This window comes from Alosa alosa, chromosome 23 (genome assembly GCF_017589495.1).
Source record: "Alosa alosa isolate M-15738 ecotype Scorff River chromosome 23, AALO_Geno_1.1, whole genome shotgun sequence".
In the NCBI taxonomy this organism is placed as follows: Eukaryota; Metazoa; Chordata; class Actinopteri; order Clupeiformes; family Clupeidae; genus Alosa; species Alosa alosa.
In genome coordinates, this window is record NC_063211.1 from 19583079 (window position 1) to 19603627 (window position 20549).

The window sequence follows — 20549 nt, forward strand, 5'->3', positions numbered from 1 at the left end:
TCCATGTGCTTTATCTTACCTTTGTCCACAGTTTGAAATAGCATAATGCACAATTTCTCCAGCAGAGGGGGAAATCCTGCCAAGTTTCCCTTTAACAAAACAGTTTTAAAATAGTCCTTAGGCTATTTAAGCATGCAATTTGTGTCCATGTGTAGGCTGTAAGCTACACTTTTGTACGACGGAGTATTAGGGCCACACATGAAGAGAAAAAATATTTTTGCCATGGCGAGATTAAACTCGACATGTTGACTTTAAAGTCGACATGTCGACATTAAACTCGACATTTCGAGAATAAAGTTGAAATATCATATCTACTTTAATCTCGACGTGTGCTGACATTAAACTCGCAATAGGCCCTACTGTTTAAACATAGCCTACACAGTTTAAGCTATGTAGCCTACACTAATACACAATATATTACATGAAAAATGGGCTTCAAATAGGTGTTATTTCAGATAGATTGCAGATATTTAGATAGATTGCGTCTTGTCTGTTAACTATCATTGCCGTCATCGTGAAGTGCTGTCTCGGGTTTATGGAAATACTATGCCGTTTAGGCTAAATAGCTAGAAAAATATATGTATCCAATGATATAATTTTTCTATACAAAATGTTATTTCACTCTGTTTTACGTGGTTAAGGCTACTGCACATCCAAATAACTGCCCTTCATGACCCACGGGCGTCACTCTCCATAGGATAACATGGCAAAACTAATTTTTCTAAAACTGCTTTTCCATGTCTCACCTGCAATACGTAGCCTATAGGAGGCTAGAAACACAGGTATAGCCTAAGCATATATACTATTTTAATCCCGTGAGAGAATATGTGTCCATGCACTTTATTTATGCACTTTGTGTGCATATGTGTGCAAGTAGGCTACTAGCCTACATGGGGTGGTCGGGAGGACAGCTTCATTCGTCCCTCCATAGACATTCAGCAATGGGCTGTTTTGCATCCATTACAAACAAGCAACGTGAAAGTCTAGGATTGGGGAGAGCGCCTAGTATGCCTCTAGTGCATAAGCATGAAGTTGAACATTTAGATGCAACAACTAAATGTTTAGAACAACACTTAAATAATAGGCCTACAATAAATAAATAAACCGCTATGACGTTTAGGCTACTTTTGACCATCGCATTTATCGCCTGTAACTCCGTGATAAGGACCTAACAGCAAAGTATTTGGCTGAGCAACGTAGGTTAATATGTTCTATGTTTTGTCCACATGATATAGGCCTATGTCTAATCATTGTTGCACTTGTTGCATTGTTTCATTCGTCCTCCCTTTCAATCGTCCCGAGCGGTCGTTCTCTCTCCAAACTAACTTTATTCTCAAAATGTTGAGTTTAATGTCGACACGTCGAGATTAAAGTCGACATGATATTTCAACTTTATTCTCGAAATGTTGAGTTTAATGTCGACATGGCGACATTAAAGTCGATACGTCAAGATTAAAGTCGATATTACATTTCAACTTTATTCTCGAAATGTCGAGTTTAATGTTGACATGGCGACTTTAAAGTCGACATGTCGAGTTTAATCTCGTCATGGCAAAAATATTTTTTTCCTTCATGTGTGGCCCTAATACTCCGTCGTACTTTTGAGAGCCTAAAAGGCACGTTAATAGCCAGCAGGACGCGATTTATTTCAGGTCGGATTAAATTACGGTTGGCCCTGGGTGCATGTAGTCTTTTCTGACCGTCCGTTTCAAAAAGGAGCAATTAGACTTTTTGACGTTCGCTATCGCATAATTTAGGACTTGTCTGTAGCCTACTATGTCCGCCGAGGTGTCCCGTTATTCACAATTAACGAACGAGGCGGGGGCAGAGAACTCCCGACGCGCAGCACCCGAGTTTGTAGGCTAATAGTAAACAGCATCAGTAACGTGCATCAATCGGGAATTCGCTAAATGAAGGAAGTGGGTGCTTTACTTTACTGGATCAAAGAGACAATAGCTTACAAAGTGGTGTTTTTGTAACTTCAGTGTAGATGATTGTGATTCATTGCAACTTCAGCAATGTAGGCTACCTTCCTTACCTTCGAAAAATAGCACCGTACAGCTGAAGCCTAGTCTACTGCCTCAGTGAGAATCCTAAACTTTGTCTGTGTTTAGTTTTCGATCCTGATTTGCTGCATTCGTGCTAACTAACAAATCAGACGGTGTAGTGGGCGGGACAATGCTCTCGACCACAGAGTAGCAAATGCAGGGAGTGAGAGACGCTTTACAGACAAAGTAGCGCGTTTCATTCTTTATCCATTTCAATATCGGTGGAAAAAATTACTGATACCGATTATTATAAAAATGCTAAATATCGGCCCTAATAATCGGCCAGGCCGATAATTGGTCGACCCCTAATTGGAAGTGACTGCTTTTCAATCCATAGCCACTATGCTTATTCTGGCTATGACAAGATAGAGTATATTAAATAAAATATATTTGAATTGGGTAGTTAATGTTTGCCTATATGATTAGCCTACAGAAGAGGAGAAAAGCAAACAGGCGTTTTGTATCCCTTTAAAGGGCCATCAAAAATATAAAAATGTACAAAAAAAAAAGTAAGTAAGTAATTTATTAACAAAGTACTTTTTTACTTTTACTTGAGCAGATTTCTCAGTTGGGAATATTTACTTTTACTCAAGTAATTTTTGAAGGGAGTAATTGTACTTTTACTTGAGTATAGATTTTCAGTACTCTACCCACCCTGGCCTGTATTACAACCCACCCTAAGCACCAGGCTAGGACATTTCTGCTTGCTAATTAGGGTTTTCTGCTGTTGCTTCACCCACAGTCCTTGGTGGCCCTGTCAGCTGATTTGTAAAATGTTGCATTAAGACCACAAAAAGTCTAAACGAAATAAATGTGAGCAAATGAGCTTTCATTCCCAAACAGTCACTAGACTACGTGCAGTGCCAAGTGTGACGTTGTTTGGATTAGTAAGCCTAATGCATGTATTGTTAAATATATCAGTAAAAGCAGCATACATTGGCTTTCTTCGCTCTACTACCCCCCTTACACAGCACAGCACGTGGGACCAGAGACTGAGGGGGTAGCGGAGTTTTGGCAGCACTGAAAAATGCAAGATGTTTGGATGATTATCATGTCCGACATCAATAGTTAAGGCTCCCTGTATGCAGTTTGCTTGCATAAAAAGATTCCGCGGATTTTGCAACAACACGCCAACAATGGGTATGCCGTGTCTATTCAAAACAACGAAAAAAGGATGAGCAATAAACTGACAATTGGAATAGCCCAGGCTATTTTGGACTTGAGATTTTGAAGCACACTGGCACGCACACACACACAGGCACACACGCACACACGCACATGCAAGCATACACAAAAGTTGCAAGAGTAGGGGGTGGAAGAGAAGATGGAGACAAATTGACAAGTGTGACAAGCGGAGAGTATGAACAGGACTGAGCGGCGGTCATATATCTTTATTGTTTGGTCATGTCATGTTTGTTGTTATTGTTTCTTTTGGAGCATATTGTGCTTGTCGCATGAAATGTGCTATATAAATAAAGTTGACTTGACTTAACACTAATAGCTTTGAGACAGGGCAACACAGATAAGGAGTCATTTAGGACAGGCTCGTTCATGCCAACTCTTTATGTACTTCTCTCTGAGATTAAGAGAAGGTAGTCCAGTCAGACTTTACTTTGCCGTTGTGGTATTTAGTAAATTAGCTATAATTACATTATGCCCTGTTTGCCCATGTTAACAAACAATTTCAAAAAACTTATAATACATTTTTTGTTTGTCTTGATGTAAGTTATCAAAATTTTCATGTTGATATGTGAAGGTTAATTTTTGTCCCCCCTATTTGCATGAGAGAAATCAGTTAAGTTTTCTTCTGTTGCAATTTGTTCAACGTTGACCCCTATTTTGGCTTAAAATGACTGGACTAAAAGAGAACTTTTCATATTCTAACTCCTCAATATGGAAATTGTGTTGTGAGGCAAAGGGAATTGAGTTTTTTCCCCTCACAAAACGTAGGACTACCAGGACTCCAGAACTGTGTCCCTTCAATTATTACAATCCCTTTTAAAGGAACACGCCAACTTTTTGGGACTTTAAGATGATCAAGACTGTCTTGAAAAATACAATGAGTGACGACCAATTGAGCAATTTGGGGGTGTTACGTGTAGAGTCAAGAAGGGCAAGAGCTATAAATCTTGATGATTTTGTGGATCTGTTTGCTAAGACACAGCAGCAAGAAAATAAAACTGTATGGAAAAAACTGTGGCCTAATACAGAATTGGTTGGTAGTAAGTAGGCTACATTAAAATGTACATTGTCTATGTTAACGCATGTTGTTTAACTTGGGGGTTTTACGTGTAGAATTAAAGAAGGGCCATAAATCCTGATGATTTTGTGGATGTGTTTTGCAAAAAGACACCGCAGCAGGAGAATAAAACTGTATGGAAAAGATTGTGACCTAATAGAATTTGTTGGTTGTGAGTAGGCTAGTATACAACATACTACATTGATCTAGTTTTTTGTGTATAATGTAAAAACAGAATGACTGAAATTCAGTTGTTTTTTGTTTTGTTTTAGTGTGCCACACGTTACTACATTGATGATGAGCCCATAACAACGGAGACAAAGAAGTCAGGACATCATTGGCCTGGTGCAACAAGGGAGGCCTCAGTGTTGGACAGAACCGATTTCGATATTTGACGATTTCAGGGATCGATAACCGATATCACCAGTGGTGTAGTGTAGTTAGCTGTAGCAGGTATACTGTGGTGTAGTCTTGTTAGCTGTAGTGGGTAGCCTATATACTGTGATCAACAACACATGTTAATATATATCCTTGCCTATTTTAAGTGGGTATACTGAGATGGTGATGCTTTTTAAGTGGGTATACGTCGTAGATCGAATAAGCCCATGTGAAGTCTTATATTTTTCACAATGCATTATTTCTTACAGTGAGAGCAGGCCTTGCAGTTTTCTGTAGGGCCGATCAGGAAAATCATACCGCCCGAACAGGGACTTGAACCCTGGACCCTCAGATTAAAAGTCTGATGCTCTACCGACTGAGCTATCCGGGCTCTGCGAGCGCTAGGTGGTCACATGACTTATCTCGAACATCCTGGGTTGAATGCCTGTTGTACATCTCGTTATTCTTCTCTGTTAAACCAACTTAGGCTACTGGCTTCAGGAATTCATCGTAAACAAGATGTTGATTTATCCTGAAATAATCCAAAGAAGCAAAATAAATACTCTAAGAATTGCTTCCAACTCACGGCAGTGCATTTATTCCCTCGTATTGTAGTAGGATATGCTGCTCGCCTTGGGTAGTTGGTGCTTCGGCTACGTGCTCAGAGCAGAGTTCGGCAAACTAGTGAATCGAATGGGCGCCATGTTGGGGACCAATCTTTCTGTAAGGGCCTTTTACATATTGACAAACGTTGATTATAACAGTTATGCCTGTTACTTGTGATAAATAAGCGATTTATTTCAACATAGCATATTCCCCCCATAGGGTTAGAAGTTGGTATCCAACATGGCGACTGTTGGCCAAACTCTCTCTACGTCTCTGTAGGCTACGTGCTGAGGTAACAGCGACACGATGTGGACACTGGTAGCTTACCCCCGGTGACACGGAGTCAGAGACTATTATCAGGTTAAAAAAACAATGTGCCTCTCACACTTCACACACACATTCGATAGGACTATATTATTTTATTTGGACTGAGACACTCACTCAAGCACCAACAATCAATCTAAACACTGCACAAGACAAGAGAATGTCTTGCATTTGACAATGCTTGCTCCTGTCTATACACAAGGTATAGCCTAGGCCAATTAGTAAGTAAGTAAGTAAGTAAATTTAATTTATAGAGCACATTTAAAACAGTTTCCACTGACCAAAGTGCTGTATTACATCTATAATACACAATCATTTGATTTAAAACAAACAAAAACATATTTTTATTTGATGTATGTCTAAGAAAATAAGCAGATGTGTAACTAGACTTTAAAGTAGCTATCAAGCTTCCTTTAGCATTTGAATAAGTAGTAGGTCAGTTCACTTATGCATTCAAATGGTTGGATCTCACGGGATCTGTTTATCAAAAATCAATGTCCAGTTTTGACACAATTAAAAGAAATACCACAAGTCCTTTAACGATTTACGAAATACAATTTATTGATGAATTTACAACTGTACAAAATGTCATACTGAAAAATCTGTAAAGAAAAACTAAAATGAACCAAAATCAACACAAAATGCAGGGAAAAAAACATTCTTAAATAAAATCTTACAGATTGATTTCATCTGGTCTGCGTTTATTGGGTGACATACTATTGATAATCTCTTCTACAGTCTAAGAACAAATGGTCATGCACGGCCACTAGAAACATTCTGCTGTGATAGAGCGGTGGCCGGTCTGTAATAAGGAACTGTCTAGTGGTCTGTACATGACATGACAGTATTTTTGTTTCCTTTTTTTAGTAAGCTGTACATAAAATAATTCTACATGAATTCTGAGGAGGATGGGGACAAACACACAAGTCCTACACGTAACTAGCCAGCAACCTCCAAACTTACTGTAATTCCTGTTGTAATCCTTTATAGGCCCCTGCTCTCCACATTATGTGCAATTGTCTGCTTGAATTGAAAGGTTTCTTTCTTGCCTGAAATGAGCTCAAATGATTTCCCTCAAACACGACCCTGTCCCCCACCCACACGTCATCACTGTCTGTTTATGTGCTTTCTACATCCTGAGCCTACGCAAATAAAAGGAAATTCCAAGTACTTGGTTTAGAGATAAACCTGAGTATATTAAATCAGAGTTTAGTAGTAAACTTCCTAAAGAAAAACCTTCTGGCTTTGTTTTGGTAGGGGAGTGAAGTCATAGGGCTCTTCGGTTTACCAAATACTCAGAGTTAAATTACTCAGGTTTGTCACTAAACTGCATACTTTGAAATAGTTCCCTGGATGACACACACACACACACACACACACACTTCTATTCAACCTGATTAAAAAAAAACTAAAACTGAATGAACAAATTAAGGAGACAATAAACCTATGAGTAATTGACTCAAATGTCCTTTGGATTGAGAAACCTTTTAAAGTGCAATCTCTTTAAAAGTGTGCAAACAGTAAGTCAGAGAAAAGCATGCATGTTGGGTGGCACAATCATCTAGTGCCATGCTGGGGTGTATGTTATTGTCTAATCTGACAGCCTTTAGCTTACCTCTGATCTCAGGTCAATGTTATGTTGTGCTTAAGCTAAGCATGGCACACTTGTGGACATTCCTGTCAATGTATTTTTGCCAGCAAACAAATCAGGCACATTCCAACTAGATTAAATGAATATTTCTTTTAAAAAAAAACACACTTTGCTTTAATCATGTTTACATTGTTTAGCCCCATAATCACAAGAACCTGAACACTCATTTTAAACCACTAGGACACCGGGATGAATATATACAATGTAGAATCTTTCTCCTTGTATGTCATTTGGTGATTGACTCCCAAAACATACCTGAGCAAAATCCTGTTAGGATAAAGTTAACAAGCTTTCCTCTCAGCTTTGCATTCCTTATGTTTATAATGTAAAGATGCATGTAAATCAATTATCTTAAATCTATCCCTGTTCCCAAATCTATAGTGCAAAACACTATTTCCTTCACTGATAGATTTCTGCCAATGTCCTTTAATGGTAGGGGATTTCAAATGCTATAAATTTCAAAATGTTAGAATAACTTCAGGGTAAGGAATTTCTGCCAATCTTTATGCCAGCATAAGTATCAACTGAAAGCAGTTAACAAAGCAGGGGCTCAACTGAAAATAGCTTTATGTTGAGAGTAATTGTGTTGTCTAGTTAGCAGGGCCTTGAGTATTTATGATCATACTGTTCTCAGCTGAGATGCTGATGAAGATTTCAAGTTCTTTTCAAATGTTTCATCTTGGATAGCATAGAAATGACACCAACACTTTCCTGCTACAGTGTGATGCATATTCCTGTCAGTTGTTCATATGTGAAGTCCAGTTCAGTTTCTAGATGAAGATTCAGTGGCTTGTGTATGAAATGGAGAAGGCTGTGTGCAGGTCTACTAGTTTCTCCTCTCAGCTTTGCTAATGTCAGCCATCTTCTCACCCATGTCAATTGTAATGTGAGCAGAGATGGCACAGCGTGGCTAGTGATAAATATGCACGATAATTGTGAGATAAATATTTCATCCTTCTGAGAAATAGAAATCCAAGTCAGTGTGAATCTGGTGTCAGTGTAGTTCCCTTTTATGTCTTCAGATACCAATGATGGCCCACAGGTTATGTCACCTATGAGAGAAGAGAAGATTTGTGATGTACAAAACATTATTAACACAGACAAGCGGATTACTGCCATATGTTTGTGAAAAAGATTTACAAAACGGTCAAACCAAGCCCAGAGGTTTAATGGCTGCTCAAATGGTTTTGTAACTACATTACAACAATATAACTGTTCCTCCAGGACTCAGGGTGCTTTCCAGCAATCAATGGTTGTACGTCATAGAAGTAACCAAAGCAAACAGCAATGCAAAATGCTTCTTTGTTCAAAACCATGAGTGGTTGATGCTAGATCAGAGGATTAGCAACGTTCCAAGCTATTTCTGGCACCTTGTGGATCTGTGGTGGTAGTTCATCCTCAGAACCCTCCTCGGGTACTGGTTCGTGGTGCCGACCTGGCTGGATCTCCTCTACCCAGCCTCCCATGGCCACGCGAGCTGACCGCTGGCTCCTGCTAGCTCCGCTCAACGCATCTAGAGAGGGCAGCACAAAGACACAGAGTGAGCTCCTGTAAGTCAGAGCAATGTGTCAACAACACAACCAAGCCAGCCTAACTGGCAGAGTTCAATACCCAAAGGCACAAGATAGGTATCTCTATACTCTACACTGTATATTCCTTTGTATACATTATATTAATTATATAGATAGATAGATAGATAGATACTTTATTGATCCCCAGGGGAAATTCAAGAAATATATTACATATATTATATTATATATGTAATTATATTATATATTTATATGTGAAGGCTTGTTAGACAACCCTAACCAGTGCTTAGAGGCTGTGCGGTCAGCTTCCGTACCTGTGGTTCCCCCGTAGCGCCTCTGACCACTGCTCTGCAGTGCTGCCCCCTCCTGGTGTGGAGTGGCAGTGCAGGGGAAGGTGTTGGAGCGTGGCATGTTGCGCGGGGCCTCGACATCGTCGATAACACTCTCGCTGCTCTCGTCGCTTTCCTGTCGGTGCCACGTGTGGCGAGAGAGCTCACCGCGAGACTGCTGCTTGTGGAGCTGAGAGACAACACATGACACACATATCAACCTTCACTGGCTTGCACACACACACACACACACACACACACACACACACACACACACACACACACACACACACACACACACACACACACACACACACACACACACACACACACACACACCAGCTCACAGAAGAGACTGTCTCTGGAATTGATCTAGTACAGCTCTGCCTGACCTAATCCAGAGACAAATTTAAAATCAGAATACTGGGGCCAAATCCTGTGAGAAAGACCTATCCTCTAACAGAGATCTATCCTTCAGTCCTTTTCTGATGTCACCTAACTCAACTGAACTCCTCAAAGTATATGTTTGTATTTAGTATGTGTTTTTGAAAACATGGTGTAGAGAAAGGGTTGGTGTTAAACTGATCCCATCACCACAGGCCTCTCACTAGTACCACTACGGGCCATGTGGAGGCGCTGTAATCACAGTTGATGCCTAATGGAAAGTCATAAACTTAAGAACAAGAAGCCTTATAGGGCTTTATTTTTTGGCAATGGCAAAACAGGTCAAATTTGAAACTACTCAAAAATACTTGATGAAAACCAAGCATGTGATTTGCCTGTACGTAAGTCATGTGACAACATCACTCTATCAGAGCCCGGATAGCTCAGTCGGTAGAGCATCAGACTTTTAATCTGAGGGTCCAGGGTTCAAGTCCCTGTTCGGGCGATATCACTTTTCTGACTGGGCTTTGCCTTGCTGTGTATATGACAGAAAGTTATTCCCTGTGGTGTTTCTCTTCTACAATCATACCATAAATGCAATAATATGGCTTTGAAAAAGTGATAAAATAAAAATGAAAAACACAGAGTTCATCTGTAATGAAACTTTCATGTTGGCCTGCTTTCTACCTCTGTGTGTGAGTGTGTGTGTCTCTGTCTGCACATGTGTATTACCTCATGCATATAGAGGGCATGGATGCTCATCTCCGTGGAGGCGTACTCTGATAGGACCATACTGGTCACCTGACCCTCCCAAGCGCTGCTTCCAGAGCTGACTGTGCGAGCATCAGTACTGACAGAGAGAGACAGAGAGATAGAAGTAAAAACACAATGAAAACCAAATATTGAAGAAACAAATCATGGCATACTGATCATTTTCTACAAATTAGTTATATGTAAGATTCTAAAATGTTCAAACTGCATTGTCAAAACAAATGCAGAGGAAGCAATATAATAATGATATAGATGGGATTTACATGTGATACAATTTTGTAAATGACCAATATATTGAGGCCAAAAACACCTGTGCTTTCTCCTAATTCATTTCGATGTGAGCTGAAAATAATGTAAGGTGTGTAATGCAATAACAACCAGCAAACTGACTGAACTTTTAACAGTACCTTCTTACCACACAACAATACTACTATTATACTACTATATATATATATATATATAAGTGGCATTATATCCATGCTTAAATATGCTCCCCTAACCCTAACTAATTGACACACACACACACACACACACACACACACACACACACACACACACACAGTATGTATGGTGCACATTGCTCCAAGCTCCATGTGCTCACCCTGATCCGGCCATAGCGCGGCTGGTGGACACGGCGGGGTGGTCAGGGCGGGGCAGGCGGGACGACGGGTAGCTGCCTCGCATGTGGAGGCTCCCGCTGAGTGGCGAGAGCGAGCACAGTGTCGGTGCTCCCCTGTCGCTAAGGCCGACCGACACGTGATTGGCCAATGAGCCATCTCGGCCCAGGTGCAGGGAGGCGAGAGGAGGCGGCCCTGACAGCAGGTTAGCGATGAGACTGCGGGGCTAGCGGGGTGAAAGATGGAAAAGGTTATTAAGATCTTCAAATAGAATAAAAGAATTCCATACCCAAAATTCTTTAGTAATAACAATGCCATTAAGGAAATAAAATTTCACCATACTGTGATAACTGTACTGTGTATGTGAGAAATCAACACAGGCTACAGTTTTGTACATTGTAGCTGTTTAACATAAAGACAGCTGGGTCACTCTCACTTGTACAGATAGAGATCTGGATAATAATAATAATGTCCAGTGTTTCCCACAGAATTAAATTCTATTTGTGGTGGTAGGTTTGCAGAATTAACTTGAACGTAACAGTTTTTAACAAATTAGCACAGCGTTGTTATGATGCTAACCAGATTTACGCACAATTTAGCACAACCTGGAAAATCATTGTGTGGTGGTCAATGTTGATATTGTGGTGGGCCGCCACAAATAAGTCAATGTATGGGAAACACTGATGTCTATATTCTCAGGTCACGGTCTTACATGCCTGCAGACTAAATTCTACAAAAGGCATGTACTAATCACTTTACAGGATCAGACAGAAACAACTACTAAGACTGACCATGCACACACACGCACACACACACACACGCACGCACACACGCACACACGCACGCACCTCCTCTGACTGGAGCGAGTGGATGGAGGTGAAGGCATGGCTGTCGCCTACTGCCCCCTGGTGGCTGACGGTGGCTTCACGGTGCACCTTCTCCTTGAGCTGGCTGATGAAGTGGGTGCTCTCGCGCGGGGGCTGCCAGTGTGGGTTGGTGATGGCGAAGTGCATGAGCGACAGCTCAGTCTTCCCGTCCTCCGCCTGCTGGTAGATGGACGCCTCCGTCTTGCCCGCTGACATCCACTAAAAAATGGACCAATGAGGGAGAGCTTCAGTCAGGAGTCCAAACAATGATATCAAGTCATGATTATTCAATATCAAATGGGTTTGGCACCAAAAAAGGGCTAGCCAAAACATTTTTGATCAGTAACAACTCTGTTGTTTTAAATGTGCTATACAAATAAAATGACAATTGATTGTAATCTGAAAACGGCAAAACAAAAATCTTGCACAAAACCGTAAACTTTGATGACCCCATGCTGTGTGCCCTCACCGCAGGATGCCCGTGTTGGCGCACGTCCATCTGGGCGAAAGAGCAGGTGTCTCCGACTCCCACCACCTCCACGGTGAAGTTTCGGAAGAAGTCGATGATCTCCAGGGACTTGCGGCGCAGGCAAAAGATGAGGATGAACGGAGTGATGACTGGACTCAGCAGCTCCTCCAGGATGAACACCTAAGACAGGTAAGGCAACAGGTAAGACTCACATCAAACTTGAGCTCCTCCATTAGCTGAGACAGGTAAGGCAAGACCAAAAATGTATATCACGGTATTTTTCAAAATTCTTACGGTTTCACTGTATATGACGGTATTTTTTTTCCATGCATAATCAGATGTTCACAGCATTTTCTACAAGTTGGGAGAGGAATCGCTGCAGTACATTGAGTAAGGATATTTTACTGTCATGATGTAGAATAACTCCACACTGACTAGTGGTAATGCAGTTTTGCATGGCCCCAGAAAATGATGCTGTTTACAAAGAGCCACTCATGATTCTAATGAAGAATCTAATCAGAATGCAAAGACAATTGCAGTCAAAATACAGAACTTTTAACAGAACTGTGCAAATTTCACAAACATTTTGTATAAAACCAATACAAAAAGTAGTGCAACTTGCATAATTATACTTTTTTGAAAATTATACAATTTAAAATAAAACCTCTCTGCTAATATGCTTACTCTGTCAAATAGGCCTATTAGAAACATGCCTTATTGTTATTGTGTGGTTTAGATGACGTTAGTGGTAGGCTAACGTTAACTTCATGTGGATGTCTTGTTAGCCTGCCATGAGCTTCGGTTCGCTAGGCAAAACATTAACAAAAAAGTTTGTTTGGGTTCACTGATGACAGTCAGGATCATTTCTAACTAGCCAGCTAGTATTGCTCAGTGCATGTCTATAACATGCTTTACTTGCTACCTGGATAATTTCAGCGAATATTCTTAAGGTGAGATGAATGATAAGAACATTAAACTTCACCGTGTTCGGTGGGTTGCTCACTAACATCACCTACTACCAGCTAGTTACAGCTGTTAAACAATCTCAATAGAATCGTAGAATACGGTAAATCCAAAGATCCTTGATTACTAGCTTTAACCCTCTCTGGTAAATCCCTTTCAATGCAGTATCCCTTAACGTTTTTTCTTAACTAAAGAAACAATTTAAGGTATTCTGTGCAACACCCTTAAATAAACCCCCTACCTAAGGAGAAATTAAGCCTTAAGGGTCATACTTCAGGGAAAAAACTTAAAGTGTTTTGTGTTTACCCTCACTATGCCTCGCATTGGCACCATGCGTGCGTGTGAAGAAAGTCCTGTCTGAAACACTGTCGCGCGGCGCAGCGTTCCAAACGTTGTGTAAGCAAATACACCGGTATGGCGGTATATTAAAAATTCATATCATAACGAAAATATACACCGGTATGCGGTGTGAACCGGTATACCGCCCAGCACTAACTCACATCAAACTTGAGCTCCTCCATTACCTGAGACAGGTAAGGCAACAGGTAACAAACCACTACACCTCAGACAAGCCACAGAATATTGAAAACAAATAGAAAGAGTAAGATCAGGGGGCCAGGAAAAAGTTAAGAAAGATATGCCAGTAGAGCTTTCTTCAATTGAGAGAGAGAGAGGACAGGGTGGTCCTGTGAAAAGGTCAGAAGCATGGCAGTGTGTCCAATACACACACACACGCACAAAGAACAGAAAGAGTCATTTTTCCTTATTTCCTATTGGACTCACCGCCTTGTACTGGAATAGCTGGGAGAACTCGTCACGGGTCTCGTAGCGGTGGGCATTGCCCTGCCAGTGGTCTGGCATGTAGTGGATGTGGGCAAGAATCACCTTCAGCAGTTGCTCTGGGCAGAACACCATGTGCTTGTCTGGAATGAAAGACCTGGGCACACAAACATCGTACAATAACATTAGTCCAGCAGCACCCCAGGGGGATGACTAAGGGGTTCTTTCAAGTGAAACAGACAAGTCATCTACCCCAATATTACTCAGATGCTGCCGTGGTGATCTAACACTGACATGACATACAGTGCGTGTTTGATTGTAGAACCTACTCGATTACTGTTGTTGAAGAATTTTCACCCACTTTCTCCAAATATAGACATTTTTTAGACTTTATGTCTAAAAAAACTTTCACAAAAATATACCTTTATAGCCTTAAAATGGCTTAAACAAAACTTTACACTTCCTCTTTTCAGGAATTGGGATCTATCTGGCACTTCACAGGTTGCTGCAGCTGAAACATTAGCTTGCTTGTTCGCGTCCTTATGAAGAATTGTCCCACCCCAGGTACTCAGGATTGGTTCTGTACTATTATGACGCACCACTGGACTGATGCCGAAATTGGCCCATCTGGGCTGTGATTGGTTGAAACACAGATCCATAGCAGAAATCCTCAGCAATGGCATTGACTGCTGAGTCATATAAAACATAGCAGATATTCTACGAACATGTTAACAAGGTTAAAAAACACACACACAACCTCAATATTTCTCCCTCCTTTTTACTAATCCAGTATTACAATTAAAATGCCCTTAAGTGTTTCCAAATGGGGACTGATTAGTCATGGAAGACTTACCCCCTCACTCACACATACGCACGCACGCACACACACACACACACACACACACACACACACACACACACACACACACACACACACACACACACACACAGGCGTCTCATGTTATCCGTACCCTTCAGGAAGCCCTGCTCAGCGTTTCAGTAACTAACTGCACAACAGGACACCACAGATGGACCACTGTTTCATTTACATGCATGGCTATTAAACATGCAAGGAACCATGGGAAATTTTCTTCTGTGGGGATCCATGAAAATCCAATGAGGTCAGATTAATTTGGCCTCACGACACTCTGACAGCCAAGAACATATTGCCAAACTGTCATGTGAGTATCAGCACAGCTACCTCTCTTCTGCGTTGATCTCAAGACGCAGACATTGGCTCATAATACAAGAATTAACCATAAACGTATACTATGATCAGTTATTGTTCTGTTTAACAATGATAGCGCTTCCTTTCATTCATAGAGTTTCTTCTGTAATGTTCTCTATGTAACAATTCTGCTGTGGAACTCATCTAGTGAACACAGCACAATGCTTTGAAAATAGCACCAGTCCTTTAGTAACAGTCTCATGTACGGTAATATGACTTTACATGTGAATGTGATTGCTGCACAAGGCTTGAGTACAAACTCACATGACTCAAGCACAAAGCTTGAGTACAAACTCACATGACTCAAGCACAAAGCTTGAGTACAAACTCACATGACTCAAGCACAAAGCTTGAGTGCAAACAAAAACGACACTTGCATCTATGGGAACGGATAGACAGAATAGACAGCAAGCATAGACATACTAATAAACACATGGATAAGGGTGTGTGCGTGTGTGTGTGTGTACCTGCAGACGGTGACGCAGACGCCCAGCAGGGTGATGCTGCTGAGCACGTGCTCGACGGCGAGTACGTCCTCGTCATAGATGGTGAGCGCGATAAGCACGGCCAGCAGAGAGCCCGCGAAGAACGCCACGTTCTTGGCCACCACCGTGAATAGTGGCGACATGAAGCAGTTCATGTACTTGGACGAGGCCTTGTAGCCTTTACAGAGGCGCGACATTAGCTCGTGGTCCAGCTCGTTGAAGTGGCGCAGGTAGCAGCGGCCGTACAGCGACCAGCAGCGCGCGCCTAGGCTGCCCGGCTCGCGCTTGATCACCTCCGTGTAGCTAAAAAAGGCGTAGAGGATCTGCCACACCAGGATGACCGGACACAACAGCAGGTTGGCGATGCCGATCCAGAGGATGCGCGAGCTCAGCCGGTCGGCCAGCTCCAAGCGGTTCCCGCCGCGCTTATACTCCGTCTTCAGGCTCCACTCGTTTTCGAAGAGCGAGCCGGGGCCCCAGAAGAAGATGAGCTCAAAGTTGTACTTGAGGCCGCGCGTGTAGAACACCCAATTGCCCAGCATGGGCAGGTGGAAGCGCACGGGCAGCAGTGACTTGTTGACCATCGCCACCATGTAGTTCTTGAAGCGCAGGATGCGGTGGTAGATGTCCAGCTCGGTCAGCTCCTTCTTGTGGATGCAGATCTGGTGCTCCTTCTGGATCTCCACGATGCGCGCCTGCACCTCCTGCCAGGTAAAGTAAGGGAGGTCCGCCTGAGAGTAGGGGAGAGTAGGGAGAAGGAGGAGCGCAGTGTCAACCAAGGTGATAAGGAACCTGCACATGTAAACCTAGGACATGGTAGGAGGACGTGCTAGCAAGAAGGCTGAAACAAAAAACAGTTGCTAGCGTCTGTCATTAGCACGACTGACATCTCTTAATGTGTGGAGAAGTGAGGTTAACTCACTGCACACAGCACTGTGCCTGCTGGCTACAGCGCAAGTCTCCAGAGGAAACCGGGAGGAGAGAGAACTACGATGAACACTGACTTTCCTGGAAAGATCCAAGTATAATGTACCTTGTAAAAGCTTTGGAAAAAAAAGCTGAATTTAGTCCTGCCACAACATAGTTTCTGCGCCAGATACACATGTTTATGTGTATGTTTGTCCTAAAAACAGTTTAATTAAATCATGTAAACCCTTTCCCCTTTGTCTAATACAATGGGTAAGGGTTTAAATGAGGGACTGCAAAATCATATTCAGGGACTGCAAAATCATATTGAGGGTTATTCTTAACTGCTTATGTCAATAACCAAAAATAGTCATGAGTTACACAAGAGTTGGATTGAGCAATTCCCATTAATAGCTGGTACTGCTACTTCCTCCTCTAGTTCCCTCCATCAGAAAGATCTGTGTGTAGCAGTGTCCTAGAGGACAACACACAGACTTACCATGGACATCTTGAGGGCATTGTTGTAGAAGGAGCGGATCTCCCAATAGCAACAGATGTTGTAAATAAATTTGGTGAGCCGGTGGATCCAGAATACTCCAGAAATTACCAGGATGAAGATGGCGGCCACATTGTCACGGATTCTGTAAGGGTCATAGAGGAGTGTGTTAGCTAATGTCTATTGGGACGTACTGTACACAATGACGCTTATGGCCTCGTCCAAAAATCATACGCTTCAAACTCTAAAACCAGTTAGTTCAAACACTTTACAAACCTTGTTATGAACACAAGGTTAAACTTGACCCCTGAACAGCAATCATGTGAATAAGGCATTTGTGTCAACTGGTTATAGTGTGTGTGTGTGTGTGTGTGTGTGTGTATTTGCTACCCACTGATGGGTGACAAGCAAAAGGTCAATTCCTGTGTATGAATCACTAAAACACTATTCACATTCAATTTGTACAAGCAAATGTTACAGTGAGGTTCTTACCGAGCACTGCACACATCTACTGGTAAAAAGGCATCAGGTAGCGTGACCTTTGCTGAATCTGTGTGGTTCACAAACTTGTTCGCAAACAGGATGTCATAGTCCACACAGTTGGCTAAGAACACAGTGAATGCCACAACAAACACCAGTTGCCTGAAAAACAAAAAACAGAAATGAGTCTGTTGAGTTCTTATCAGTGAGGCTGGGTAATATATTGTGCAAGGTCTAAGAGTAAAATTAAAAAAAAAAAAAAAAAATTTATATATAGAAAGATATATATAGTTGACTTACACAAGCTCAAATATTTCTCCCATCAGCATACATGTGAATCCATTCTTTTGGTGCATATTGTAGATGTATGATGGTGTTCAGGAAAGCCAGTCAAACATTGAGCCATTCATTTTCTAAACATTCTAGAGCCCTACCATTTCTATGAGAACTTGAATTTAACATGCATCATTTTAGTCATTACCAACACAGAAATTCATAACCGGTCAACCTTATAGTCCTAATGGTCTACCTATATGCCACTATTGATGGTACTATGTCTCCTTGTCAGAAAGGATATTCTCTGGAAGAACAGGTCCAGGTTCTCTATATGATGCCATTGTGCTGTTTGAAGAAAAGACAAAAAGATGAGTATACATCTCACACTACTAATGTCCATACACAATGAGCTTCAGTTACTTATGATCGTGTAGTCTGGTGTCAGGTGACACTTCTGATGTAAAAAATCGATTTATATCGATTTATATTTTTACATTATAAGCAAATAAGATACCAGTAAAACTGAAAAATATTTCTAAAGGAGGCTTGTGTCTGAGGATCATCTACAGAACTACTGGATGAATAATCTGACCATTCCTACTACAGGCCTGAGGTTTGGGCCTTGATAGTGATGGACTTTTCCATTCACATAACATGAAGTGGCAAGAGCTATGGATCATGACCGCCAACCAATTTGGTTCACCGCAACAAATTTCAGTCAAGTCTTATCTGAATGTGTTTTCTAAAATGCTCCCTCCTAACTTACGTTTCGTACCCTCCGGAACGTGGACAAGCAGATTCTCCTCGCCGGGAGGGGAGTCGTTATATGACGTCTCCAGACGCTGGTACTCCGTGTCGAAGTGGGCCATGGTGCAGTCGTCCAGAAGATCCCTCGTCACACTAGATCAATGCTAACGATTCTCTGTGTGTTCACATCATATTCTAGTTCAGTGGGTCTTCCTCTCCTGTTAAAAAAGATGAGAACTGCCCTTGTTTAAGTATGTCTTGCTTTCATCTAGCCTTCACAAAATAAAGCATCACAGTCATTTTAAGTTGCGTTGCCGACTATGGGCTATTCACATCATATTGTATTATTCTGATTCTGACTAGATTGGACATGTTCTAATCCACTGTCAAATTAAAACACAAAATAATGGTTAGTGTAGAAATGATGAGTCTATCAGAATTATCAAAACATCTCAGATTAATCTTTTGACACAAGTTATTGCGCGTTAGCAGTAGGCTAGGCCGCAGCCAGTCTAGTGACATGCGTATAATTTCGTCATATCTCCAGACAACCTCAAGGCAAGTCAACCCCAAACTGTGACGTTAACTGACCTTTTACCACGAATTACACTGTCCAGTCTGCCTAACCTTGTGTATTCAAAGTATCAATGGGCATTAGGTTGCAGATTACCAATGCTAGGTTGTAAACCAGGCCGTGTACACCATTTACTCAGAGAGACGCGCGGAACATTGATTAGGCTACATGTGTTGCAGTCGAGATACTAGTTACCTTATCAAAAGCTGTCAACGCGTTGGGGAATAACACCAAAGCAAACATCAGCTGTTCGGGAAAAATGAGAAGCGCAACGCCTAGCCTTAATCAGTCCGACCAGGCCACTCACGGTCCTCTTCCACGTTACACTAGACTACGAAATAATCAAGACTGTGCGACAGTTAACATGAACTGTCGCCAAACGCCACATTAGTTGTTATTGCTTGCGATATTGCTCAAGACGGTTGCTTGCTTGCTTGCTGCATAATCCAAATGTCATCCCCCATCCCCTATGCAATAGCCTAGCCTAGCTTACATGATGAACATTACACAGAGTTTAAATAACAGTATCCAATCCCATTTGTCAGAATACTTGTTATATTATCCTCCAGTGACTCAGCAAGTATGGGTATGGTTCAAAAGCAAAACTGAAGTTGTACTCACGCCATGTTTCTTTCTTTAGGAGAACCACCAGCACGAAAACAACAATCCCAAATTCGATTGTCTGGAAACCTGGACGGGCGCGTCAAAGGAGCAGTGAGACTCCCGTGAGCTCTTTCACCAACATTCTTTTATCAATGACGATTAGTAAGTATGCCTACAATGGCAGACATTAAGATAACCTTTCGTTTTTCCTTTCCATATTACTGCTTGCTTTCGTTTCTCAACATACATTCCTAGACTGTCAATCAGATATCAACGACAAACATTTCATCCAATCAAGTGTGAGATATTTCCAAAACAGCCAATACCAGAAAGAGGCGGGTTTAATGCATGCCGTAAGAAAAAACAACTGAACAACAGTCGTCTCAACTGTTCCGTCTGGGCTGTATTAGACACGCCCTGGCAGACGCAAGAACAGTTGAACCAAATATCGTGATAGGCGCCCGTGGGCACACTCATACACACACTTATTAAGCAATTCATAATACTGGCAAACGATTGTTTAAAACGCAGGGATTGGTACAATTTCTTTTTTTTAACGAGGTGAAAAAACGCAAATCCTTGAGTGCTGGGCAGCTTCCTTTTAGGCAGGTAGCCTACATTTGTGATAGTACTTTGCTGCCATCTTCTGGATATATGGTTGTATTACAAAAACATTGTTCATTTGAATGCATTTAAGTGAATAGGCAGTTGATAAACAACCAGTTGTAAATTCTATCTCACTATGAAATCTGTATGAAATCTTGATAGGATTCATGGACAATCGATTCAGATGCAGTTTT

The 20549-nt window shown here is 41.6% G+C and overlaps 1 protein-coding gene and 2 non-coding genes across 6 annotated transcripts; 1 reads left to right on the top strand and 2 right to left on the bottom strand.

The window, feature by feature from the left end:
- Positions 1-4983: 4983 nt before the first annotated feature.
- Positions 4984-5056, bottom strand: trnak-uuu. The gene has a single exon. It is a non-coding gene; the product is annotated as a tRNA-Lys (tRNA).
- Positions 5057-6130: 1074 nt separating this feature from the next.
- On the bottom strand, positions 6131-20036 carry atg9a (ATG9 autophagy related 9 homolog A (S. cerevisiae)). 4 transcript variants are annotated; one of them, XM_048234913.1, is made up of 15 exons: positions 19768-20036; positions 18592-18809; positions 18127-18170; positions 17850-17914; positions 17562-17711; positions 17073-17214; positions 15650-16398; positions 13958-14111; positions 12212-12391; positions 11725-11961; positions 10861-11102; positions 10221-10338; positions 9090-9294; positions 8617-8759; positions 6131-8298 (listed from the first exon to the last, which is right to left on the bottom strand). In XM_048234913.1, exons 2-15 carry the CDS (start codon positions 18692-18694, stop codon positions 8290-8292), a joined length of 2541 nt encoding a protein of 846 aa, XP_048090870.1. In that variant the 5' UTR covers positions 18695-18809; positions 19768-20036; the 3' UTR covers positions 6131-8289. The 4 variants fall into 4 exon arrangements, with proteins under 4 accessions (XP_048090870.1, XP_048090869.1, XP_048090871.1 ...); XM_048234912.1 differs by having other exon boundaries at positions 18592-18790; positions 19768-20035; XM_048234914.1 differs by lacking the exon at positions 19768-20036 and adding an exon at positions 19342-19585 and having other exon boundaries at positions 18592-18790.
- On the top strand, positions 9921-9993 carry trnak-uuu. Its single transcript has one exon. It is a non-coding gene; the product is annotated as a tRNA-Lys (tRNA).
- Positions 20037-20549: the final 513 nt, after the last annotated feature.

What these genes read in the sequence shown, in the direction of transcription:
- atg9a (XM_048234913.1), bottom strand. Translation starts at nt 18,694, where the DNA reads ATGGCCCACTTCGACACGGAGTACCAGCGTCTGGAGACGTCATATAAC. An exon ending in GGAGAAATATTTGAGCTTGT is followed by an intron (nt 17,712 to 17,849) that starts GTAAGTCAACTA and finishes TTTGTTTTTCAG; the next exon opens with GCAACTGGTGTTTGTTGTGG. An exon ending in GCCAACACGGGCATCCTGCG is followed by an intron (nt 11,962 to 12,211) that starts GTGAGGGCACAC and finishes TCCATTTTTTAG; the next exon opens with TGGATGTCAGCGGGCAAGAC.